This window comes from Oncorhynchus nerka, linkage group LG6 (assembly GCF_034236695.1).
Source record: "Oncorhynchus nerka isolate Pitt River linkage group LG6, Oner_Uvic_2.0, whole genome shotgun sequence".
Taxonomy (NCBI): Eukaryota; Metazoa; Chordata; class Actinopteri; order Salmoniformes; family Salmonidae; genus Oncorhynchus; species Oncorhynchus nerka.
In genome coordinates, this window is record NC_088401.1 from 42,431,678 (window position 1) to 42,443,683 (window position 12,006).

Genomic DNA, 12,006 nt, shown 5'->3' on the forward strand with positions numbered 1-12,006 from the left:
ATGGTTTGAGGTTACGGCGCAGACCATACCTGTATCCACTCCTTGTTGTTGTCCTCTCCTGGTGTCCATGCGTTCTCGTAGTAGTTGAGTCTGGCTCGCTCCGGGGACCAGCCGGGGTTGTACTGAGAAGAAGCTACGATCTGCTCTGATGCTATCTCCCCCGATTCCATACCTAATGCGTCTGTACAGTCAAAATCTGAGAAAGAGAGAGAGCGAGATTGTTGAGACACTTTAGTCTACATTTTTAGCTGAAAGCACCATCCAGGCCAGAGTACACATCAACTCCCAAAACAGAGCTGGTCCCTGAGGATAGGGACACTCACTGGCAGGGTCTGGGCTGGCACTCTGGTGGCCGGAATAAAGAGCCACATCAGCACCGCCTCAGAAGATCCCCGCTTCCTCTCCCTCTCCCTCGCCCACCACACACATAGGCTTTAATGGACGGCAAGCACAGTGGAACGGTGGTGCTACATCAAGACATAAAGCTTTATTCATAAAACATTCAGTGTAGGGCTAAGTTCACTATTGTGCATTAAAGTGGAGCCAGTAGTTTTTCATTGGAGCTGGTTCATTCCTCCTTCAAAGCTCCCTGTAGGCAGTTTGTGTTTCGTACATGGTGCAAATATCCTAATATTTTTGTCCTGTGGGATTTTAAGGCAGATGTAGTGTCAGTGTGTGTCAGAGTTCTGGGTCGTAAAATTCTCCCAGAATGCTCTGTATCACCCGGGATAGAGGGTATCTCCTTGTTTGTGTCGACATGGTGCAGTCGGCCAGGGTCAGCCTGAGTGAGTGAGTGTGTGTGTGGGTGTCTGAGTGAATGTGTGTAAGTATATGACTACCGGTATACTACGTCATTCCCCAGAGCCCTATGTGTGTGGATCAGCAACCAGGGGTGTCTGGGCGCTGACCCTATGACCCCAGGGGTCAGACCCTGGCACCAGGTTGACCCTGCTGTCTCTAGTCACCCACACTGTCACACACACATTCAGGCAGGCACATTGCGTATACCAGCGCTGTGCAGCGTCCCAGAGACTCAGGTCTGAAAGGCTTCAAGCAGATGGAGAGACCATCTGTGTTAGCTCATAGACAGTCCCTGACTGCTGCACATCCTATACTGTACACACTGAGATAGAGAGAGAGAGAGAGAGATACTGTACACACTGAGAGAGAGAGAGAGAGAGAGAGAGAGAGAGAGAGAGAGAGAGAGAGAGAGAGAGAGAGAGAGAACCCTAGCAGGGCTGTCAGGGTGTCACACCCTGATCTGTTTCACCTGTCTTTGTGCTTGTCTCCACCCCCCTCCAGGTGTCGACCATCTTTCCAATTATCCCCCGTGTATTTATACCTGTGTTCTCTGTTTGTCTGTTGCAAGTTCGTCTTGTTTTGTCAGGTCAACCAGAGTGTTTTTTCGTGCTCCTGCTTTTTCCCAATCTCTGTTTTTCTAGTCTTCCTGGTTTTTGCCTGCCCTGACACTGAGACCGCCTGCCTGACCATTCAGCCTCCCCTGACCTCGAGCCTGCCTGCCACTCTGTACCTCCTGGACTCTGACCTGGTTTATGATGCATGCCCGTTGTTTATAATAAATATCAGAGACTCAAACCATCTGCCTCCCATGTCTGCATCTGGGTCTCGCCCTGTATCATTATACAGGGAGAGAAGAGAGAAGACAAGCCTGCTTTATTCCCATCAAAGCAACACCTGTGCTCAGGCTCTGTGTGAGTCTATCTAGGGGCCTGTGCATACATGCATATCCCTACTCCCCATGGGGGACCTAGAACCATCTGGAATGATCAGTGTTTTATTTAACACCAGCTATCGCTGGTGTAGCGTTGGGGGGGAGGGGGGGGAGTTGACTGGGTGAGCCTGTGGAAAGATTTACTGGCTTCAAGGTGGTTGTGTTTCGCAAATTAAATGTTTAGTCGGAGCATTTCTAAAATTGTGGTCATGGGGGCCAGGCCCTAGAACGATGATGATGCTGTGTTAGTAGCTGGGACACTGTCTGTCTGGAGAGGCTGTCTGTCCGCCCCACAGTGTCTCTACCACTGCTGTGTTAATGTCAGGCCTCATAAACTGGGGGAGATTGCGCGTGCCTTGTAACACGTCCACTTAATGAAAAGACCAGGAGCTGTTGATTTAATAACTCCCTTTAGTGCCACATTAACGTAAATGTGTATAGCAGTGGGACAGGGACCACCCCTTGTGTGTGTGAAGGCATTTCACCCTATTGTATTGACCCGAACCAAACTCTACTTGTTTGAATATTTTATTTTCACATTGTCTCTTTCAGTATAGTCCCAGCAAATGTGGTGGATGCATAACCAGGCCAGCTAAATCCAGCTTGGGTTTGGCTCAGATGTAGGATCTTAATTCATTTGATCACTCTTTTGTTGATGAGAAGTTTCCCACACACATGAGCTTCATGATTTACATAAATTCACTGAAAACCTGCACTAACAAATGGTTATATTAACAGTATTGCATTTTTCACGTAGCCTAATTTTGGCGAGCTAATAGTCCAAACACTGATCAAGCAACACTACGGACTAAATGTTTAAATCCTTTTGCTGCAGGATTATTTAGCTGTGACAATTCACGTCAAATTAAGATTCAACACTGCAGGTTCGGCTCAGAATCATGAATTCCCTCTAGATTGTTTCTCTGGTCCAGTTTGCCAATCAATGATAAACAACACTCACCCTCTGGCACAGTCCGCTCCAACACCGTGAAGTTGGCAGAGAAGCCTTCCTTGGCGATGGCACTATCGGTGTTGATTGTCAGTGCCAAGATGCCCGTGTAGGAGATGATACGACCCGGGGTGTTCTGACCACAGTACCGCCCAATGTACGGACCAACTGCAGAGGGAGGAGGGGTGAGGGAGAGAAAAAGATGAAGAGGTAGATAGAGAGAGGAGAGGAAGAGAGAGGGCGGTGGGAAGGAGAGTGAGCGATCGAAAGAGCGAGAGATTGAGGGGTTGGAGAGAGGGGGGTGGAGGCAAGAGAGAAAGATCGTCAGTTACCAAGGTAATAACTAAAGATGGGAGTGTGAGTAGAGTTAAGAGTTATGTCAGTATTTGCTTGCTGTAGATCTGTCACATGGGCGTTCATACGCAGTACAACAGCTGAAGAACATAAGCACATCCAGGTACTTTCCGCAGGTTCTGGAGTTGTAGGCAAACTCATGGAAAACAGAAAGGAAAACGCTGCACACTGGGAGCATATGAGCTGGAGTGTTTTTGGCCTCCCAAGTGGCGTAACGGTCTACGGCATTGCATTGCTAGGGCTGTCACTGCAGACCCAGGTTCGTTCCCAGGCTGTCACAACTGTCCATGACCGGGAGTCCCATTGGGCGGCGCACAATTGTGTTAGGGGAGGGTTTTGCTGGGGGGAGGGGGGTAGGCCGTCATTGTAATTAAGAATTTGTTCTTAACTGATTTAATAATAAAATGAAAGTAGGCAGCGCATTCCTTTCTGTTGTTCATACAGAGTAACCCCCTCATGGGCAACCCTCATGAAGGTAAAACTCCCCCACATGCCAACAAAACACGTAGAGAGAGAGATGAAGAAGAAGAAGAAGAAGGGACTCCTGTTTAAGACAAGGCAAAGTTGAGGCTTCTGTCTGTTTTACACCCGTCATAAATTCCTGGGCCTTCTTTTATGTGATGGTTTAGAGCGGAGCTGGGTATGATCTGGCCACTAAGACCAAACAAACAGAGATAAGGGGAAATACAAGGGAATGTCAAAAGAAAAGAGGGCAATAAAAGTGAACCAAGGAGCTGTGTGTGTGTGTGTGTGTGTGTGTGTGTGTGTGTGTGTGTGTGTGTGTGTGTGTGTGTGTGTGTGTGTGTCTGCCTGCCTGCCTGACTGTGTGTGTGTTCCTCTGTCTAGATGTTAAGCAGGTTTGGAGGCCTGGTGCTTATCTATGATTAGTAAGCCTGTGATCAGTGGCAAGTGACAGCCTGCTGCCCTCTAAACCTTTCACATCCCCTCACTTTGACATGCCACTTACAGCCTGGCCTTACAACCAGAAACACAGATGAAAGGGAGAGAGGGGTTAGCTAGGGTGTGGGGCTGATGGCTCAGATTCAGCATCGTAACACAGGAGGGTTCGGGTTAGCCATCTCCTAGAGTTTCTGCATGACTCAACGGCTCTGCTCTGAACTCTATGGTCTCTATGGTCCTGGGGGAGGCGAGAGGGTAGATGGAGGGAGGGGGAAGAGAGAGGAAGGGGAGGAGAGAAGAGGGGGAGGTTGCCACAGCCACACTCTCTGCCCATCTCAGTCTGCCTGAGACGGGGGAGAAAGGGAGTAGGGAGCGAAGAAGGGTGAATGAGAGAGGGAGGGAAGAAGGCGCGACTCCCCAGGCGCTACATGGGAGTCCTCATCCTCACCTCACCCTCTCATTGCCCCCTGTGGTGAGCGTACCTCCAGCCTTCCGTGCCAATGCACTATTGATCCAAAAGGAACCACAGGTACTGTGCCCAGCACTCATCAGACAGGGCAAGACACACCCCAGCCTCCCCTCTATGTCTTCCCTGTCTCCCCCATGGCCCCCCCATGTTTCAGGCCCGCTCTCTCACACTCTCAATTACTCTGGATGTGAGAAGAGTGTTATTTTGCTATTTTCTAGACCCCCCCAAAGATAATAGAGGAGACATTGCTGTTGGTGGCTATTTCTTTTCTTTGTTTTCAATGGAAACATTATATGCTCTTAGACAGTAATATGAACCCTTAGTCTGAGAGTGTTGTAAAGTAAAAGTTTCAGAATTTCATACACAGAATAAACTTGTGTTCCTAAGAGAGTTAGTCTCATGGTAAAAGTCTCCATTGTTGATCACAGATGTCAGTTTTCTGAATGCATTTCGCAAGTGATGAAAATAAAGGTGATAATAATGTGAAAGACTGAGCCCTCAAGGTCTTCACAGCTTGTTTAATCAACACTGTTCGTTTTAGAGAAATGATAAACCTCCCACCTTGCAACACTTTTATATGAAATACCTGAGCCAAGTCTGGCACTGTTACAAGCCAGTTTATTAACCTCTAGAACAGTGTTTCCCAAACTTTTTATAGTCCCATACCTCTTCAAAACATTCAACCTCCAGCAACCTCTAAGCAACAGGATCAGCGTACTCTCAATTTTTTTTTTTTTGTGGCCATCATTGTAAGCCTGCCACACACACACTATATGATACATTTATTAAACATAAGAATGAGTGAGTTGTCGTCACGACCGCGCCTCATGGGAAGTGACAAAGAGTTCTTATAGGACCAGGGCACAAATAACAATATAATCATAATCAATCATTTTGCTCTTTATTTAGCCATCTTACATATAAAACCTTATTTGTTCATCAAAAATTGTGAATAACTCACCAAAGGTTAATGCTTGAAAGGACGCACATAACTCTGCAATGTTGGGTTGTATTGGAGGGAGTCTCAATCTTAAATCATTTTCCACACACAGTCTGTGCCTGTATTTTGTTTTCATGCTAGTGAGGACTGAGAATCCACTCTCACATAGGTACGTGGTTGCAAAGGTCATCAGTGTCTTAACAGCGCGATTTGCCAAGGCAGGATACTCTGAGCGCAGCCCAATCTAGAAATCTGGCAGTGGCTTCTGATTAAATTCCATTTTCACAGAACTGCTTGTTGCAATATTGATGAGGCTCTCTTGTTCAGATATCGGTAGACTGGAGGCAGGACATGAAAGGGATAACGAATCTGTTACGGCTTTCTTCTTGGGAAGGAGAGGCGGACCAAAATGCAGCGTGGTTATAGTTCATGGTAATTTAATAAGGTAACTCAAACATGAACAGGAATACAAAACAATAAACGTGACAACCAAAACAGTCCTATCTGGTGCAGAAAACACAAAGACAGGAAACAACCACCCAACAAAACCCAACACAAAACAGGCTACCTAAATATGGTTCCCAATCAGAGACAATGACTCTGATTGAGAACCATATCAGGCCAAACATAGAAATAGACAAACTAGACACACAACATAGAATGCCCACCCAGCTCACGTCCTGACCAACACTAAAACAAGGAAAACACAAAAGAACTATGGACTCCGACCGCACAACCTAAACCTATAGGGGAGGGTCTGGGTGGGCATCTGTCCGCGGTGGCGGCTCTGGCGCTGGACGTGGACCCCACTCCATCATTGTCTTAGTCCACCTCCTTAGTGTCCTTTGAGTGGCGACCCTCGCCACCGACCTTGGCCTAGGAACCCTAACAGAGGGCCCCACTGGACTGAGGGGCAGCTCCGGACAGAGGGTCAGCTCGGGACTGAGGTGGCTCAGGACTGAGGGGTAGCTCAGGACTGAGGGGTAGCTCAGGACTGAGAGGTAGCTCAGGACTGAGAGGTAGCTCAGGCTGGTTGACGGTTCTGGCAGCTTCTGGCTGAATGGCGGCTCTGGCGGATCCTGGCTGAATGGCGGCTCTGGCGGATCCTGGCTGACTGGCGGCTCTGGTGGATCCTGGTTGACTGGCGGCTCTGGCGGATCCTGGCTGACTGGTGGCTCTGGCGGATCCTGGCTGACTGGCGGCTCTGGCGGATCCTGGCTGACTGGTGGCTCTGGCGGATCCTGGCTGACTGGCGGCTCTGGCGGATACTGGCTGACTGGCGGCTCTGGCGGATCCTGGCTGACTGGCGGATCCTGGCTGACTGGCGGCTCTGGCGGATCCTGGCTGACTGGCGGCTCTGGCGGATCCTGGCTGACTGGCGGCTCTGGCGGATACTGGCTGACTGGCGGCTCTGGCGGATCCTGGCTGACTGGCGGATCCTGGCTGACTGGCGGCTCTGGAGGATCCTGGCTGACTGGTGGCTCTGGAAGATCCTGACTGACTGGCGGCTCTGGAAGATCCTGGCGGGAGACTCTAGCGGCTCTGGACAGACTGGAGACTCTAGCGGCTCTGGACAGACGGGAGACTCTAGCGGCTCTGGACAGACGGGAGACTCTAGCGGCTCTGGACAGACGGGAGACTCTAGCGGCTCTGGACAGACGGGAGACTCTAGCGGCTCTGGACAGACGGGAGACTCTAGCGGCTCTGGACAGACGGCAGACCCTAGCAGCTCTGGACAGACGGGCAGCTCAGACAACGCTGGAGAGGAGGAAGGCTCTGGCAGCGCTGGACTGGGGGGCGGAAGCTCTGGCAGAGCTGAACAGGCGGGAGACTCCGGCTGCGCTGGAGAGGAGGAAGGCTCTGGCAGCACTGAACAGGCGAGGCGCACTGTAGGCCTGGTGCGTGGTGCCGGCACTGGTGGTACTGGGCCGAGGACACGCACCTCAGGGCGACTGCGGGGAGCTGCCACCGGAGGGCTGATGCGTGGAGGTGGTACTGGTTAGACCGGACCGTGCAGGCGCACTGGAGCTCTTGAGCACCGAGCCTGCCCAACCTTACCTGGTTGAATGCTCCCGGTCGCCCTGCCACTACGGCGAGGTGGAATAGCCCGCACTGGGCAGTGCAGGCGAACCGGGGACACCATGCGTAAGGCTGCCTTTTACGCCGGCCCAAGGAGATGCACTGGAGACCAGTTGCGTAGAGCCGGCTTCATGGCACCTGGCTCGATGCCCACTCTAGCCCGGCCGACACGAGGAGCTGGTATGTACCTCACCGCGCTATGTACCCGCACTGGGGACACCGTGCTCTCCACAGCATAACACAGTGCCTGCCCGGTCTCTCTCGCCTCCCCGGTAAGCACAGGAAGTTGGCGCAGGTCTCATACCTGGCTTCGCCATACTCCTGTGTGCCCCCCCAAGACATTTTTGGGGCTGACTCTCGGGCTTCCATCCACGCCGCTGTGCTACCTCCTCATACCAGCGCCTCTCCGCCTTCGCTGCCTCCAGCTCTTCTTTGGGGCGGCGATAATCTCCTGGCTGTGCCCAGGGTCCTTTCCCGTCTAGGATCTCCTCCCAAGTCCATTTCTCCAAATAGTTCTGCCTCTCTTGCTGTTGCTGCTGCTGCTGCCTCTCCTGCTGTTGCTGCTTTTCACCACGCCGCTTGGTCCTGTTGTGGTGGGTGGTTCTGTAACGGCTTTCTTCCTGGGAAGGAGAGGCGGACCAAAACGCAGCGTGGTTATAGTTCATGGTAATTTAATAAGGTAACTCAAACATGAACAGGAATACAAAACAATAAATGTGACAACCAAAACAGCCCTATCTGGTGCAGAAAACACAAAGACAGGAAACAACCACCCAACAAAACCCAACACAAAACAGGCTACCTAAATATGGTTCCCAATCAGAGACAATGACTCTGATTGAGAACCATATCAGGCCAAACATAGAAATAGACAAACTAGACACACAACATAGAATGCCCACCCAGCTCACGTCCTGACCAACACTAAAACAAGGAAAACACAAAGGAACTATGGTCAGAACATGACAGAATCCAGTTGTTTGTGTCATTCATTTCGGGAAAGTACCTGCATAATTGCGCACACAGTTCACTCAGGTGTTTCGCTATATCACATTTTACATTGTCCGTAAGCTTGAGTTCATTTGCACACCAAAAAATCATACAATGATGGAAAGACCTGTGTGTTGTCCTTGTTAATGCAGACAGAAAAGAGCTTTCAACTTCTTAATCATATCCTCAGTTTTGTCCTGCACATTGAATATAGTTGTGGAGAGTCCCTGTAATCCAAGATTCAGATAATTCAGGCAAGAAAAAACATCACCCAGATAGGCCAGTCATGTGAGAAACTCGTCATCATGCAAGCGGTCAGACATGTGAAAATTATGGTCAGTAAAGAAACCTTAAGCTCGTCTCTCAATTCAAAGAAACGTGTCAATACTTTTCCCCTTGATAACCAGCGCACTTCTGTATGTTGTTAAAGTGTTACATGGTTGCTGCCCATATCATTGCATGATGAAGAAAATACACGAGAGTTCAGGGGCCTTGCTTTAACAAAGTTAACCACTTTCACTGTAGTGTCCAAAACGTCTTTCAAGCTGTCAGGCATTCCCTTGGCAGCAAGAGCCTCTCGGGGGATGCCGCAGTGTACTCAAGTGGCATCGGGAGCAACTGCTCACCACTCCACTGTCTCCCTCTCATGGCTTTTGCGCCATCAATACAATACCAACACATTTTGACCACCGAAGTCCATTTGATATCAGTTGATGTCCAGTACTTAAAACATATCCTCTCATGTTGTTCTGGTTTCCAGTGGTCTGTAGAAGAGGCTGTCTTGCTTAATTGACCCCCCATAAACATAACTGACATATACCAGGAGCTATGCCAGGCCCGCCACATCTGCTGTAAAGCATATAATTCACTGGCTTGTAATTGCAGTAATTGTTTCAAAACATCTCCTGCCATGTCACTGATACATCGTGAAAAAGTGTTGTTTGATGAAGGAATTGTCCGTCTAGTTTTTTGGCCTTTCCCCCCCAGCATTGTCCCAGCCATATCCATGGCAGCAGGAAGAATTAAGGTGCTTGCCTGTCCTAGGCACTCGGTAGCTCACCATATAAGATGTTCTAGCCCCTTCATATTAATGGTATCTGTTGCTTTTATACATGTCATACTACTCGAAAGTCGTCTTTATTCTCTCTCAAAAAACGCCGATGATGTCACGTTCTGACCATAGTTCTGTTATTTTATTCTTTGTTTTAGTATGGTCAAGGGCGTGAGTTGGGGTGGGAAGTCTATGTTTGTCTTTCTATGTTGGTTTTTGTGTTCAGCCTACTATGGTTCTCAATCAGAGGCAGGTGTCGTTTGTTGTCTCTGATTGAGAATCATACTTAGGTAGCCTGGGTTTCACTGTTGGTTTGTGGGTGTTTGTTTCCGTGTGAGTGTTTGTCGCCACACGGTACTGTTTCGGTTTTCATCACATCGTTTATTGTTTTGTATTTCAGTGTTCAGTTCGTTTTTAATAAATCGTCATGAACACTTACCACGCTGCATCTTGGTCCGATCCTTACTCCTCTTCAGACGAAGAGGATATCTGCCGTTACACATGGCTTATTTTTCAAATTGTCATGTTTTGTTTCTAATGTTTGGCATTGAGTTAGGACAACTAGGCTAGGTGTCCTGTCCACATTCATTGCCCTATTAATATATATTAAATGTGTTAATATTACCCTACTGTATAATACCGAGAATGCTAACAAAGATACTAGTGATATCTGACTAGATGTATGACTGTGACTCACCTCCAGGGAAGCCGTCCCAGATCTCCAGCCTATCGTATCGACAGAAGACCCCGGTGGGAGGGGTGGTGTCAGGCTCAAGCTCGAAGCTCTCAAACTCCAGGATGATCTCGGACATCTTGGGGGCAAAGATCATGAAGGTGCAGTCCAGGTTGTTAGGATACTTCTCTGGAAAACCAGGTGACTTTATTACCCCATTGTTAGATGTGAAGTTCCTGGAACATTCCGGACCTGAGAGAAGGAGAGGAAAAGAAAGATTTCGAATGTATTTCTTTATTAAACCAGGGAAGTCGCATTGAGACTGACATCTCTTCTGTAAGTCAGACAGGAGGAGACCCACAGGGAACACACTGATTGAACCAATGTTGTTTCCACGTCATTTCAATGAAAATACATTTACCACATTTCTATCAGCATGTTTTAATTATACAACGACTTTGGACCACCTCTACTCCACACACAGAGATGCATACAAAGCTCTTCCTCGCCCTCCACCTGGCAAATCTGACCATAATTCCATCCTCCTGATTCATGCTTTTAAAGCAGGAAGCACCAGTGACAAGATCAATAAAAAAGTGGTCAGATGAAGCAGATGCTAAGCTACAGGACTGGAATATGTTCCGGGATTCCTCCAATGGCATTGAAGAGTACACCACATCTGTCATTGGCTTCATCAATAAGTGCACCGATGACGTCGATCCCCACAGTGACCGTACGTACATACCCCAACCAAAGGCTAGAGCTACCGCTTTCAAGGAGCGGGCCTCTACCCCGGAAGCTTATAAGAAATCCCGCTATGCCCTCCGACGAACCATCAAACAGGCAAAGCGTTAATACAGGACTAAGATCGAGTCATACTACACCGGCTCCGATGCTTGTCGGATGTGGCAGGGCGTGCAAACCCTTACAGACTACAAAGGGAAGCACAGCCGAGAGCTGCCCAGTGACACGAGCCTACCGGACAAGCTAAACGAACTATATGCTCACTTCGAGGCAAATAACACTGAAACAGGCATGCACCAGCTGTACCGGAAGACTGTGTGATCACACTCTTTGCAGCCTATGTGAGTAAGAACTTTAGACAGGTCAACAAGGCCACAGGGCCAGATGGATTACCAGGACGTGTACTGCGAGCATACGCTGACCAACTAGCAAGTGTCTTCACTGACATTTTCAACCTCTCCCTGTCTGAGTCTGTAATACCAACATGTTTTAAGCAGACCACCATAGTGCCTGTGCCCAAGAACACTAAGGGAACCTTCCTAAATGACTACCGACTCGTAGCACTCACGTCTGTAGCCATGAAGTGCTTTGAAAGGCTGGCCATGGCTCACAACACCATCATCCCAGATACCCTAGATCCACTCCAGTTTGCATACCGCCCCAACAGATCCACAGATGATTCAGTCTCTATTACACTCCACACTGCCCTTTCCCACCTGGACAAAAGGAAAGCCAATGTGAGAATGCTATTCATTGACTACAGCTCAGCGTTCAACACCATATTCCCTAAAAACTCATCACTAAGCTAAGGACCATGGGACTAAACATCTCCCTCTGCAACTGGATCCTGGACTTCCTGATGGGCCGCCCACCAGGTGGTAAGGGTAGGTAACAACACATCCGCCACACTGATCCTCAACACAGGGGCCCCTCAGGGGTGTGTGCTCAGCCCCCCCCCTGTACTCCCAGTTCACTCATGACTGTACAGCCAGGTACGACTCCAACACCATCATTAAGTTTGCTGATGACAAAACAGTGGTAGGCCTGATCACCGAAAACAACGAGACAGCCTACAGGGAGGAGGTCAGAGACCTGGCTATGTGGTGCCAGGAAAACAACCTCTCC

At 49.1% G+C, this 12,006-nt stretch overlaps 1 protein-coding gene across 3 annotated transcripts in view; it reads right to left on the reverse strand.

The window, feature by feature from the left end:
* LOC115130459 (neuropilin-1a-like) overlaps positions 1 to 12,006 on the reverse strand; it is a 119,297-nt gene that overhangs the window by 54,792 nt on the left and 52,499 nt on the right. For all 3 annotated transcript variants that reach the window (XM_029661631.2, XM_029661629.2, XM_029661632.2), the window contains 3 exons: positions 10,162 to 10,389; positions 2,694 to 2,849; positions 30 to 196 (listed from right to left, as the gene is read on the reverse strand). In XM_029661631.2, the coding sequence (XP_029517491.1) occupies positions 30 to 196; positions 2,694 to 2,849; positions 10,162 to 10,389 (551 nt within the window). The remainder of the gene's footprint in view (positions 1 to 29; positions 197 to 2,693; positions 2,850 to 10,161; positions 10,390 to 12,006) is intronic.